This window comes from Gordionus sp. m RMFG-2023, chromosome 3, assembly GCF_954871325.1.
Source record: "Gordionus sp. m RMFG-2023 chromosome 3, tfGorSpeb1-WG-v2, whole genome shotgun sequence".
Lineage (NCBI taxonomy): Eukaryota > Metazoa > Nematomorpha > Gordioida > Chordodea > Parachordodidae > Gordionus > Gordionus sp. m RMFG-2023.
The window spans coordinates 7424566-7439713 of NC_088777.1; the positions used below are offsets into that span (position 1 = coordinate 7424566).

Consider the following 15148-nt stretch of genomic DNA (forward strand, 5'->3'; position numbering starts at 1 on the left):
TCAACGTTTATATAAATATTATGAAATATTAACTACATTCATTCTTCCTGTCCACATTTTCCTCCAAATCAATAACTTGAACCAAATTGAAATTTGGTTTTTGTAAATTTCTACATAGTAGTGAGCTATAGGAAAATAATTTATTAATGCAACTAGCAGTAAGGATAAACTCTGCTTGATATTGAAAAATTTTGATGGGGGAGGGGGTCCGGGGGTCGGGGTAAAATTTTTTATTATCTTAAAATAATATTTAGAAAAACAGTCAAATTTGCTATGGGGGGTGAAATTTCCCCCTTCCCCCCCCCCCCATTGCTTACGCGCCTGAAATCAACAATTACTTTATCAGCCAATTTTTGTGAAATATTGGCATGTTTATTATCAGTTAATTTGGTTTGGATAGTATTTGTCTTTTTGAATGAAGATTCTCTTATACCAAAATTTTTTATATGTTTCTTTATTTCCTTATAGCAAATGGCGTGAACAGTCTAATAAAATAAATAATATTATAATGTAAAAATAACAATTTACCTTTAGGTGTTTCTTCAGGTCTCGATTGATTTGATGATATATTTTTTTTACATTTTAAGCACAGGAATTTGAATCTAGATTTTGTTTTAATATTTATTTTAAAATTTTTTTTAAATCTAGGGAATGGGAAATCGTTATTAGAGCTATTAAGTACATTTTCTTCCATTGAATCTTCCATGTCTAAATCACTTTCAAGGATTTGGATATCCATGGGCGATGCCATTTTAGATTATTAACACAGATTGAAAATATAAATTAAAAATTGAAAATATATTTAAATTTCAAAATTAAATAATAAATTATAAAAATTATAATTAATTATGATATTATATTTAAATTCTTATGTTTTTACTTACATTCATTATATTTTTTAAAAGTAGCGCGCTAAAAAATTAAATAATTTTAAAAAAAGTAGCGGCTATTAGCTATAGCTACCAAAAAAGATAGCGCGCTACTTTAACAACTCTGCAAAGTAATATTCTTTTTAATGTGGGGAAATAATAAATTGTCAAAAGGCTATGCAACTTAAATAAGTACGAAAAACTCACATTAGCAATATTTTACAAATAAAGTGGTAAAAATTTTAGGCAAAAAGTCAAATTTATGATTTCTCCATCATCAAATGAAAGAGAAATATCAGGTTTGCCCGTCATTCTTGATGTGATGGGATTAACAGTTTTGTATATGTTATATAAATTACCTTCTTCGTCCATCTCTATCATAAAAGAAATTTCTAAAGTAATGGTCTATTATAAGATAAATTAAAATGGAGTTTCAAAATTTGGCGCAATTTTCATTATTCCACTAGGAGATTTTATTAAATTGAAATAATTTCAAATAATTCCTAATAATAATATATGATTTATATATGATTATTTTCCAATATATTAATACTATTAGTCGAATAATCTCGAATAATTCGATCGAATAATAGATAAAAAATTATTCGACGAATAATATATTTTCCTAATTCGAATTCGATTCGAATTTTCGAATCGAATAATTGTGTTATTCGTATTCGTAAAATACGAATCGAATATCGAATAACAAATAATTCGTTTTAGGTATATGCAAATGGCTCGTTTTAAGTCAATATTTTATTTATAAAAACGTATTTTCTTCTTATATTGAGCTGCGGACCTAAATATCAAAAATACAATTATTAGATTTATTAATTTTAACGTAGAAAAGAGAAATAAGCTATTTTTACTAAAAAATAAAATAATGGTCTAAATAATTTTTTATTTTTTGAAATTACAAAAATTTATTCTCTTATTTTTTTAAATTCTAGAAATTAATTTAATTTAATAAATTTTAGCTAAAAGTTTATAAAGTTGTGGAATTTTTACGATAAAAAAAAGTAAGCAATATTAATTTTATATTTTTCAAATTATAATAATTATGGGCAGTTATACTTATATTAATCAAATCGAGTAGTGAAATAAATAGGAAATATAAAAATAATTTGGTAGTAAAAAATTCTCAAAATGGAAGATTTTGGTCATATTTCATAATTTTATAAAGTTAGACAAATTTATAAATTCTGAGGTTATTTAAATATCACGGCCTTATTAAGATAAGTTATTCACTATTAAAAAACCTCTATTATTTTATATTTTTATATAAATTGCAGCATTTTAAAGAGTTCTTTTTGAGGTTAAAAAATCACAGTGTTATAAAAAAATAATTATAGCCGCATAGGCATATCATAGTTACATTAATTTTGGTAAAATTAATAATTAACCATAAATCCCACGGCTCGTAAGAGCCCAGGCTCATAAGATTCTCATCTCTGCTAATAAATTTCGATCATTTTTAAATGCTTATTTGAATTTTTTTTATCCAATCATAGGTTTGTTTAGTTAAATCACTTTTTATAACATATAAGCTTAATATCAGTCAGTTTATATTTTTCAAAAATTTTTACCTATCAAAATATCAATTAGCAATTGTAAAAAATATTTCCCTTATTATAAGGAGGATCTAAAGAGTAGAATGAAGTAAGGTGGATTGCAGTCAATCAACCTACAGGGGAATCTAAATGTGTTAAGTTATCTTGGGTGGTAATTTTAACATTTTACACATTTAGATCGGAGGAGTTTACTTGTACAAATTCAAGTTTGATGTGGTTAAAAATGGGCCAACTGAACATCCCAATTTTCATGATATGTCTACAGCCTTGCTGATTTCGCCTCATGGTCCACAAATAATGCTAGATGTAAAGTTGGAGGGAACATTTAGATGATCTCTTTGATTTAGAGAGAATTTAAAAGAGATTTAAGTGTATTAACTTGTTGAATACCCTCAGTTAAGAGTTATTTTAAAATTGATGGAAATTGGTAATAAGAGTAGAAGAGTTTTATAATAATTTTCTACCAAAAACATTTTTAGATTTCTAAAATGGTTATTTACCTATATCGTCCCTGTTTGTGTTTAAATTTTTAGCCGAACTATTGTCAACTATTGTGTATTCTTCGTGAATTCCCCTATCCCACGAGAGAGGGGAATATTTGAACCTGAGCTAGAGAAATATGTAAACCAGCGACCTCTACAGGATTGTCAAGGTGAGAAAGAGAAATATGTGGACCAGCGACTTCTGTAGGATCGTCATGATTGGCCATAGGAACATCAATGTTCTCATTATGAGATATATATCGAATATTTACATTATCATTTTCAGTGTTTTGAAATGGCCCCTTTTTGAGAACTAATAAATGTAGCATTGCGCTTATTTATTTTTCGTTTCTTAACACCTGAGTCAAATTTGTTTCCTCCTATTCCCACTTTGAAAAGTCTTTGGTTGTGAAATAAAGTATTATATGGCGTCTCCTAACAACTCCACTAAAGAGTATTTTTTTATATTAATCAAGTTTATCATTTTTTTAAGGGCCTGAAACTAGCATATTATATAGTATATATTAAATCAAACATTTAATAGTCGAAACTAAGGGTCCAACCAGAGTCAAGAAAATTTTCAAAAAAACTCGACGTTTATACCGTCCAAACTCAATATCGTAAATTTCAATAATTAATTTAATTTTTTTTAAAAGTAAAATTTCTTAATTTAAGTAATAACTTAATCTAAATCAGAGTAATTTAAGTGTATCCAAACCGGAAATGTGTATCAAATATGGTGTATATTTATATTTTATTTTAAAAGGGACTAATTCGAATATCAAAAAGTGCTTCATAGCCATTACAACTACAAGACCTTTACTAGAAAATTGACCAAATATTTTTAAATATAGTCATTTAATAGAAATCGTTTTTGTTAAAATTAAATTATCATATTTATGTACTTACCGATTACCCTTGTTTCTTTGCTAATAGAAAATTAATTTAAAATGTTTTTAAAGATTATTTATAAACTAGTAAGATAGCCCATCAAAAATCAAATGTCAAATGAAAATTTTCATTCAATTACAAAATATTTTATGTCATGTTACCTGTTATTTGAAATATAATATCCAATTTTTATTCTTCTTACAAACACATGTCATCTCTGTCAGCGACCATGTGTTTAATCCCATTAGAGAACTGCAAAGTGATTTTTCGCAGCCTGAGTCCAACCCAAGCCTAAATTTAAAGCATTTTACTGTCCGAGTCCAACTCGAGCCCGAATATTACATTGTTAAATCCATTACTGATCTGACTTGAGCCCGACCCGAATAAAATTTTGCAATTTAAGTTTTAATATTATAATAACCAAAAAAAATTTATGTGTATTTATTCAGTTCAGCCACCTTAAATAAAAGTTTATTTGACGGCCATAATCTATTCAAGATATATATTAAGTTGCATTTTTAAAATTTGTAAAAAATATTATAAAACGATTAATATACAAGCGAATTTAAAAATTATAACGATTATATAATAAGCATCATTAATGCGAATATAGATATGATGTAAAAGTTAATAAATATATAAAAAATATAATGAACATATTATATTATATATTGACCTCATCAATATCATTATCAAAATTATCACAAAGTGAATAATTATGATATATAAATAAAGAGGCGTCCAGTTTATCTGGCTTTAAACGAGTCCTTCTCTCCTCAAAGGCCCTACCAGCAGCTGAAAACGCCCTTTCACTGCTAGCCGACGAAGCAGGGATAGCCAGGAATTTAAGAGCTAAAATACTTAAATTTGGAAACTCATAATGGTTTGTTTTCCACCATTTTAAAATATTATCGTCATCAACACATAATTTCGGATCTAGATATGTTTTTAGCTCGTCAACTTCGGCGCTAGCATCAGAATACGCATTGTCAGCCTCCCATAGAGAGAAGTCCATAAAACGTATCTACCACCTCTATAATATCTTAAGAACACAATCATTTAATAATAATATCAAGATATGATATTTACATTATCATTTTTTAATAATTTTGCATATTTGCATAATTACATACTCATTCTGATATACGATATTTAATTTATAAAATCTTATGTAATTATCATTATTCAACATTGATTTAATAAAATTTGAATTATTTTGAATTTTATTTAGTGATAATAAAATAATTAAAGGAAGTACTGAAATAGAAAATTTTATTTCAGTAATTTTAGGAAAATTTGTCTAACTTTTTATTTGGAAGTAAATATTAATCTAAGATTTTATATTTATTATCTCCAATATTTTTTAAATATATACTTCAAAATTTTAGATCTCAATTTTTAATATGTTTTGAGATATATCTAATCAAAATTTGGGGTAAAATAGACCCCACCTTTGTAGTAGGGAGTTTTTTCTACCTTTGTAGTGAAGGGTTAAAACAAATGTTATAAAAGACAATGTATAGGCTAGTTAAATAATAAATAAAACTTACATAAAATATGTCTTATCTTGTAATTTACGAGAAACACAATTTAGTAATAAAATAGTTTGGTATCCGGTTGTTAGGTTTATAAAATAATAATTAATAATGACATGACATGTTAATATGATTGACATTTTAATCCTAAAATGTGATAAATATTAAATCATATGATTTTATAATTAATATTATAAATTATACTAACTATCTAAGATATTAATATTATTATATATATTTTCGGGTCGGGTCGGGTTTTCGGGTCGGATAGCTTTTACAATCCGATCCGAGCCCGAACCCGAGAAATTTTTTTTGATATCCGAACCCGACTCGAGCCCGATGCTCGGATTTGGTCGGGCTACGGACAGTCCGTGCAGTTCCTATGTCCCGCTATCTGTTTTTTTACAACTTTAAATCGTTTCTTGAGAGCATTTTTTTTTAAATTTAAGAATCTGATTATACCGGAAATGTATTCAGTCACATTTAGAATACCTATCTTATGAATTTCTGACAATGTTGCCTTTAACTTATGAGTCGTTTATAATTTTTATGAAAATCTATTGAAAAACGAATATTATAAGTTCAAAAGTTCACGACAAAATATTCTTAAACTCACAGGGTAGGTATTCCAAACTTGTTGGAATTCTATAAAATTTAAAATAACGCAATCAAAAAATGATTTAAAATTTAAAAATAAAACACATTGTGGGAAAAAACAAATTTACGCTATACAAAAAAAAATTATTAAAATTTCCTAAAAAATAAGTCAATAATCACAAAAATTGGCAACCCTTAAAATTGCCTAATCTCACATTAATTACATCCGTATCTGTTAATAACACGATATCGTCTTCCATAGCTTTTTATGTCCAATTTGAGTTTAAAAAAGTGGCTAGAATAAAAAAAAATAAGAACTCGGCTCGACATTTAATATAATTAAATAGTTTCCTAAATTTTAATTATTCGACAAATATATTAAATAAGATTATTTTTAATTTTTTTAAAAAAATATATAAATAGAGAGGAACGCCGATTTTCCGCCCCATCTCAAAAAAAGAGATAATATCCGCTCCCGAGTTTTGAAAAATGGCGGGCGCATTTTTTAAAAAATTTAGTGCTCCCAACACTACCCAATTATAAAATAGTTTTAAAAGTAAATTAGATACGAAATTGTTTCATATTTTATGGAAAAAAAACCGTAAAATACCGAATAGGTGTATTTACTTAAAATCCAAATCGAAAATCTTTTCTTTATAAATATGGGGCTTAAAAAAATTATAAACCGGGATCGCAAAAGAAAAAATTCACCCAAGGCAGATCGGGCCGTAAATAATAAACCCGGGCCGGAATTTTTTTCAGAAATCCGGGTCAGGACGCGCAAATGATATTTCTGTAGAATACTGATATTTCATTACCATTTTTAGCAATATTATCGCATTTTAAAGTAACATGCAATAAAATTTTTAGTCTAATATTTGTCAGAGCTTTGACAAATTATTTATTATTTTATATAAATAATTATAATTTACATATCTTTTTTATTTCATTTATGGATATATAGTAAATAAAAAATAAGATATTTTAAAAAATAAAGAAATAAATTTTTCTTAAGGCCATGTCCAAAATATCAAAAAAATTCGAATTCGAGAACTTTTGAATATAGAAAAAAATATATATAGGCCATTTTAAATAAGAAATTAATAGTGGCCAAAATAATTTTTCGATTTTTCAAAAGTTTCGAAAGTTTTATATTTTTGATCTTAAAGTTTGATAAGTTTTTAAAATATAAAAATTTATAAATATTTTCTTTTAGTGTCTGATGAATATTTATTTATGGAACAAGTGAGAATGCACAGATATTTATGGTGTACAAACCACCTGAAGTACAGAGATATTCAAGCAAGCAAGGTTAAATGGGAAGAGATTGGTAAAAAGTTCGATCTGAACTATGAACAGGCGAGGAAAAAATTCACAGCTATGAAGGTAAAATTTAATAAGTACTACGCTCTAACATTAAAATCAGGTATGTATATATTATATAAATATATTAAAAAAATTTAAAAAAGGTTGGGGAACTCCCATGCAGATGAGTAGATATAACAAATTTGTGCAAGATTATTATTGGTTAAAAGAAAATGTGAAGGATATTGATAAATATGTTGAGTCAAATTTGAATCTAAAACCACCAAAAATGGACAGTTCAGAAGAAAATTTGGAACTAAGCCCACCAATAGATAAATTTATGGAAGATAGTTCCCATCTAAACTCTTTAAAGGTAATAACAAATCATAGACAAAATGAACTAAGAAATTTATATTTTAGGAATCTAACAGCCAATTAGAATCAGTATTAGTTGTATGTGATTATTAAAATTTTTTTTTTAAAGTGTGATTCATATCTCAATTCAATAGTTTACCCAAAAATCAATGATTTAGGCAATGGCAATCCAAAAAATAAAAAACTTAAAAACCTTGAGGCGGAAAGAATAAAAATATTTCAAGGTAGATATATATTAATTAAATTATAATATAATTATTTAACAGATATATTAAATAAAAAAGAAGAAGCCCCTAAGGATGTTCATCATATCATGGGGTTCTTTGCCTCATTTTTAAATGAGTTGAATGATAAGACAAAAGAAGAAATTTATAATTTTAAAATAAAATTTTTAGAAATTATATCACCATATATATAAATTTTTTTAAATGATATAAAATTATATTTATATTTTTATAGTAATATATAATGATTTTTATATTTTAAATAAAATGATAAATGCACTATACTAAGTTAAGTTCTTAAAACAATTATTATCTTTCTTTTTCTACATTTAAAAATTTCTATAAAATTTTGTTATTTAAGGTTATTTATTAGGTATTAAGAAGATTTCTAACTTTCTCTTTAAAATTTTGTTACATTTATTTGCAAGAAATCTATGGCTATATATTATGTATTACAAATATACTTAACTTTCTAATTTCTAAATAATATTAATTATTTATACATATTAATTCAGACATATTTATTGACATAAATAAGAGGTTATAAAAAATTAATGATTACAATTAAATATTTTTAAAATATATCTAATATTATTAGAGATTTCAGTCCAGCAATGGAGTTGAGCTTGAGTAAAATTTGGCTAAAGAATTCTTTATCTTTGAATATTGTCTATATCTATTATAAAATTATATAAAAGGCAATCTGCCATAACAATTTGAATTGTATTAATTATGTTAGTCTCAGAAAATTTATAAAAATGCTTAAATTTGGAACTCAAATTCACAAAACATTGCTACACTAACACTAGCATGGGATAATTTATTTTTTGGTCATCAAAATTATTTTTATGTTTCATCTCAAACAAATACATATGGTATATCTATTATGGATATAATGCAGCAGATGAAGGAAGAAAATTGGGGTTAGGTATCTTGGTGGTTTTATTTATCATTCCCCCTAATAAAATTTTCTTTTGTGAAGATTCTCCTATCTGTGATGGACATAGGATGGCCACCTTCAATAATCATAAATCTAAAAAACAATATTTTTATATATTAACTATATAATATAAGCTTACTTGGTGGTTTTATGGCCGATAGCACTCAACATGGCACTGTATTTTTAGTTAAAAAAACTGAACCACTATTTTATTTAATTCTCATGTGTTTTCCATCAATTGCAACGAGGATGAGAAAATCCTGATTTTCTCTAATATTCTGCTGAAATTTGAAACATATGTTTAACTATTGATAAAGAGAGATACTTGAGTTGAAAGCTCATCTATAATATCGACATAAAGATGTTACTATTACTATAGCATATACTAATAATTTGTTTACCCTTAACAGTAAAGAATTTTATAAAGCTTATCGCAGTGGTGTTGATAAATACATTTAGCTTATCCCAGTGATTATATTTATAGATGTATTGCGATTTATTAAGATGATAATCTTATAAGGCTTATATAAAGCCGATATTTCATATTTATAATTTTTATCTAATACTATAATATTGCTGTTAGCCTTCAAATTTATTAAGAGTAATCAAATTCCATCTCATGCATGTAAGAACTGTGACAAAATTGGTCAGGAAGAAGGAATATTATACATTTCAAATCAGTGGTGTAGGCATAGGAGTTGGGGGGAGGGGGTTCAACCCTTTAATATACTATTAATAATATAAATGCTTAAAATTTAAAAAACAACTAAATTTATGCTTTTAATTTATAAATAATAAATTTAATCTACCGTATTTAATTATTTTTATATATTTTATAATAAATTTTAAATTACTAAGAATTTTCAAAGTTACGAGTTTAATTTTATTTAATTTATTTTAAAATTTTACATCAATTTTAAAACTAAAAATGTAATGCTTATATAGCATGTTACAAACAAAAAATCAATTTACATATTAATATAATAATTTATAAAAAATCAATTTTCACAATTTATAAAAAAAAATCAATTTATGTAAGCACAAAAAAACAATTTAAAGGTTAGTATTAATCGGTCATATCAACATTCCACCCTTTAAAAAAACGATCTCCATTCAGGTTTTTCTTGCATGTGAATCTTATCGTGCAGTCTGTCATAGTTTCGTCTTGGAAAATGATATTTATTTTGGTTGTTAAATCTTTGGTTGCCATAATATGGTCGAATCTGCCATAGTTGTCTAATCTGATGTTTGTAATTATTTTCATAATGTCTGTTACTCTCAATCTATGGCATGATCTGGGTATTGTCATATCTAATATTAGTTGGTTTTAGTTCGTAATTCTTATCTTATCTTACTCCCTCCAAATAGTTGGAAAACGGTTTAGTTGTTCATATGATTTGACTTTGTCACCCTTCTAGTAATTATTATCATTGTTTGTTATTAAATATATATGCGAAGATTTTGAATGATTTTAGAATGTAGGTATTATTGAATAACGTCGTAATTAAATAAGAATCGTAGAGTAATCGAAATAGATAAATTTAATGAATATCGAATTTGATTAAGAATAATTGAGGCAGAATAAATTTATCAAATATTGAATATTTGGAATGAAATAAACAATTGGTCGCGTTTTATTTTTATTTATTTTTTATTATATTATAAATATTGCGTTTTTATTAATAGCGTTTAATATAATAATTTTTATCAATATTAAATTATAAATTTTATCTTTTTTTAAAAAATATCTTAATTGTAGCTTTTTATATAATAGTTTTTATTAATATTAAATTTAAATTATTTTTATTTTTTAAATTTTGAATTTTAATCCCTTATTTTTTAATATAAACAACTTTTTCATATCATAAATTATCTTTAAATTGTTTTTTCTAAAAGGAATTATATTTCGCCTTGCATTTCTAATATATGATTTCCATATCATATTCTTAAAAACTTTTTTAACATCAAGATGTTCAACTTTCATCTTGCCTCTCTTAACAATAATTGTTTTACATTTCTTTATTTTCACAGTTTTTTTAAATTTTTTATCAATTATAAAAGTTTTTATTTTATTATTTTCTTTAATATTTATATCCTTATTTTCTTTAATGTTTATTTCCTTATTTTCTATAATCAAAAATATTTCAAATTTTATTATATAATTTATCTCTTTTAGTTTATAAGAATCTCTTTCATTTTGAATATTTAGTTCTAATTCAATACTTTTCAATTTTTTGTTACTAAGAGATTTACAATGATAATTTCTTTTATCGTAATGTGTTTCTTTATCATATTTATTGTCTAATTTTCTATTTTTATAATAATTTTCATTATTAGATTTACTAAAATTTTTATTAGAACAATTTTCTTTTATTTCTGTAGCCCATTTATAATTACATAAACACTTTAATGTACACAATGCTTCATCATAACTTGAATTTAACTCTCTTGGAAACACTGCTTTCATGACCAAATATAAATCATCTGGTAAATTACCTATTAAGCTTAGAGTATTCTTACTATCATGAAATATTAAGTAATCTTCTAATTTGTCTATGGACTTTGTTTTATTATAATGTCCCATATAGGTTTATTCATAATTTAGAGATTTATCATTAAAAAATTTTAATTATTTTTCACTTTTCAAATTAATCATTTCTTACGTGTTTTTAGAATGAAATAAACATAACATTCCAGAACTTTTTTAATCTAGTTGTCTATGTTCCAGTAGCAAAAATCATATTGTCTGTGGATTTAGAATATTTTGTGTCATTATAGCCCAATTTTATTTAGTTCGTCTAGTTTGATATATACCTCATCTGGTAGTCTTCTTGTAAAACCTGCTTTTTCGATGTCCGAGATCTGAGTGTCCTTGAAGATGTCTTCGAATCTACTCAAAAAAAGATCGCCATTGCCTGAGTATATTGGAAATTCAATATTTATATTAAGATTATAATTGGGAATCTGTTTAATATTTATTTATTTACTTACGATTTCCTCGAATATGTAGCGGAAAAGTTTTCTGAGCATATAAGTATAACGAGTTCAATTTAATTTTATTAATTTTAAAATTTTACATCCATTTTAAAATTAAAAATGTATTGCTTATATAGCATGTTACAAACAAAAAATCATTTTCCATATTAATATAATAATTAAAAAAAAACAATTTAAAGGTTAGTATTAATCGGTCATATCTCCTGCAAGAAACCTGCTTTATTTGTCATATTCCTTTTAAAAAAATTTATCATTATGAAGTAACAACCATTAATTTATAATTAGACCAATGTTAAGCACAGATATAAGTCCATTAAACTATAATATAAAAGTGTCACTACTATTATAAATAAGATAATCATAATTACAAACACCATATTTAATCATCCATATAACCCATCAGTGGCGTAGCTACGAGAGCAAAAATAAAATTTTTTAGATTATACGTTCAAAAGACTCGAAAGTGACTTTATATCAAATAAATACCATTAATATTTATATTTTTCTGGTTTTTATGATTGCGGAGGGATATTATATTACTATTAAAATTATTCTGGATAGTATTATTTTAAAGTCATTGAGAAAATTTTTTTTGGCTAAAATATTGAGTTAGCTATTTATAAAAATCGGCTAAAATCGAGCCGTTTAACAAAACTAATTAAAATGATCAATAATTCAAGGACTTTTATATTATAAGAAGACAAATATGATTTTTAAAATAAACCCGGCCGAAGGCCGGCAAAAGAGCCGAAGGCCCGTTAAATGGGTTCTGGAGGGCGAAGCCTCCCAGGCTTTTATATGTTTTGATCCCCTGTGGAAAACTTAGCTACGCCACTGTAACACATACAAATAAAAGGCATCTCACCATTAAATGTAAATATACAATCATTATAACCATATCTAATAGGATATAATAATTCATATTGTAGAAAAACGCTAACATAAATTTACGAGATATTGCTTCCAGATGTTTGGTTAACTTTACTTTATGCTTAAAATATGTTATCATAGGTTTTTGGTCCATAATTTGGTTATTTATTCTCCGTTCTGTCATGATGCTAATTTTGATGATTTTTTACTTTTACCAATAATTACTTTCCTCTTTAGACCAACTACTAAAGAAAATAAGCAATATAATATACTACTTAATTTAGTATAAGTTTCTGAATTAATGTTTCCAAAAGATAGGCTCACTTCACATTTAATGCATAAAGTCATAGTTTTCATTTTGTTTATAACTCAGTTTCTTTTCGTGTTTCTTATATTTGTGTGAGTAATTCAAAGTATTAGTCAGGCATTTAATATTAGTGCACGCCAGATATAGTTATTTATATTTCCAATTTCAGCACGATATCTATTTACGCAATTTTCTTTTTTCTGTATAGTGTATACTGTCTACCAAACGGATTAAATTAGTATACAATTATGATCTAAACATTGATAAAATTTACTAAATAAATGCTTCCATTCACTGTTAAATCTTAAGGGTGGCCAAAATCTTGCTACTAATAATTTTTCCCTTTAGGTAAAGTCAGACACTAATAAATCACAAAACATTGTCATTTTTTAGAATTAAAGCTTGTTCAGCACTATAACGCAGATTATATTAAGACACCCAAACAACAATAATATATAAAAAAAATACAGTAGGGACCCGGTCGGAGACCGGGCAAAAGAGGGTTTGGTCGCGAAACCCTAAATTATTTTTACCCCCCCCCCCTTACCCTTATTACCTCTCATTTAAAAATTCTGGCTATTCCACTATTTTAAATAGTTCATCATTTCTAAGGTAAATAATATTTACATCTACCTATCGTTGCATTTCAAAAATATATGCTCTTTTCTACGTTCAGTCATATCAAATATTGTAAAAATAAAGAATAATTAATCTTTATCAAGAATTTTTAATAATTTGGACAGGTTTCGTTTTTTCAAAAACTTTTCAAATTTTTTAAAAAAGATTTTGGACATAGCTTAAAGAAAAGAAAAAAAAATTTCAATTAAAAACAATAAGGAATAAAAAAAATATATGTATGTATATCGTATCGGTATACAGAATACATATAGCGATTTTGAGATTCTAATAATCTGATTTGACAGGAATTGCATTTTAGCATGTGTAGAGTACACAAGGTTTATCAAAATATCGCTCATAACTTAAAATTTAATCTTTAAGAATTGAGCTAATTTTTCAAAAATTTGTTCTGTATTGGAGATTGATTCCCGATGTATACAAAGTAAGATTAGTCCATTCAATCGATTTTGAGATGTCGTACTTTTGAGATAGGATTTTATTCTCCGTAATGGAGAAAATCTCCTTTCATTTTAGCGTAATTCTTCATAATGGAAAAAAGGTCCTTTATTGTTGGTATTGTTGCTAAAATATACAATAATTTTTAATTTAGAAAACTCACATATATAGTATGCAATGTTCCTTTGCGTTTCTTGGAAATTTATCTATTAAAATTAATCTATTAAAAATCTTTTATACCAAGATTTTTATTTTGAAATTAATTAGCCCTTCAGATATATTTATATCCTTTGCTCTGAAATTTAGCTATATTTAATTTTATTTTAATGTCAAGATTTAATATATTCTCAGAAATAGATCTAAAGTAATATTTGGAAATTGGATATAGCTATTTGGTTTACCACAAATCATTCATTTGAGTCAAAAATGTATCCTAGAATAGAATAAAAACGGTTATTTTATTGTAATCCTCAATTGAGTCCACGTTAATATTGAAAATTTTTGTGTCTAAAAACAAATCGAGACTTATAAATCTCAAAATCATATAATTTCGCTTTTGCCTCAATAATCAGATAAATCTCGTGAAATTGTTGGTCGATATGATATTTGCGATTCTCATAAATTCAGCCATCCATATGAAAATACACAAAATTGTTATGTAATTAACCCTTTAGGTTCCCTCATAAAATTAATATGATGCAACACGATATTTACTAATTTTTTTATTGATTCTAATATAATATAATATAAAACACACAAAAAAAGTTTTTTAAATTCAAAATGGCGGCTCTCCCTAGTGGTTTTAAATTCATATCATTGACACCTTATGAAAACTTTCGAAACAGTTTCTATTTTTATTTAGACATAGTGGTACGTTGCATGATTTGCACGACCACCTTGTTCTTCTGGGATTTAACTTTGTACTACAGAAGGTACACCTTCGTGAGGTTCCTGCCTGATTGATGAGCTGAATTTTTTAGTCTAATTTCTGGAAGGATATAAGGTTTATTATTTTTTCTTTGCATTGATATATAATTATTATCATTATGAATATTATCATCCCTATTAACATTTTTACAGTATGCCAATTCGCTAGCAATTATTTGTCTTC

At 25.6% G+C, this 15148-nt stretch overlaps 2 protein-coding genes across 2 annotated transcripts; one reads left to right on the forward strand and one right to left on the reverse strand.

The window, feature by feature from the left end:
* Positions 1-4477: 4477 nt before the first annotated feature.
* LOC135926679 (uncharacterized) lies at positions 4478-4828 on the reverse strand. Its single transcript, XM_065462609.1, has one exon. The coding sequence runs from the start codon at positions 4826-4828 to the stop codon at positions 4478-4480; it is 351 nt and encodes a 116-aa protein (XP_065318681.1).
* Positions 4829-7068: 2240 nt separating this feature from the next.
* Positions 7069-8110, forward strand: LOC135926575 (uncharacterized). The gene is made up of 6 exons (XM_065462497.1): positions 7069-7091; positions 7162-7371; positions 7415-7623; positions 7671-7694; positions 7735-7849; positions 7892-8110. Coding segments are annotated over exons 1-6 (711 nt in total). The 5' UTR covers positions 7069-7090; the 3' UTR covers positions 8044-8110.
* The last annotated feature ends 7038 nt before the right edge of the window (positions 8111-15148 follow it).

Excerpts from the sequence above, each read along its gene's own strand:
- LOC135926575 (XM_065462497.1), top strand. Across the intron at positions 7,372-7,414 it reads CGCTCTAACATTAAAATCAG|GTTGGGGAACTCCCATGCAG; the intron begins GTATGTATATAT and ends AATTTAAAAAAG. Across the intron at positions 7,850-7,891 it reads AAGAATAAAAATATTTCAAG|ATATATTAAATAAAAAAGAA; the intron begins GTAGATATATAT and ends ATTATTTAACAG.
- LOC135926679 (XM_065462609.1), bottom strand. The coding sequence starts at position 4,828 with ATGGACTTCTCTCTATGGGAGGCTGACAATGCGTATTCTGATGCTAGC.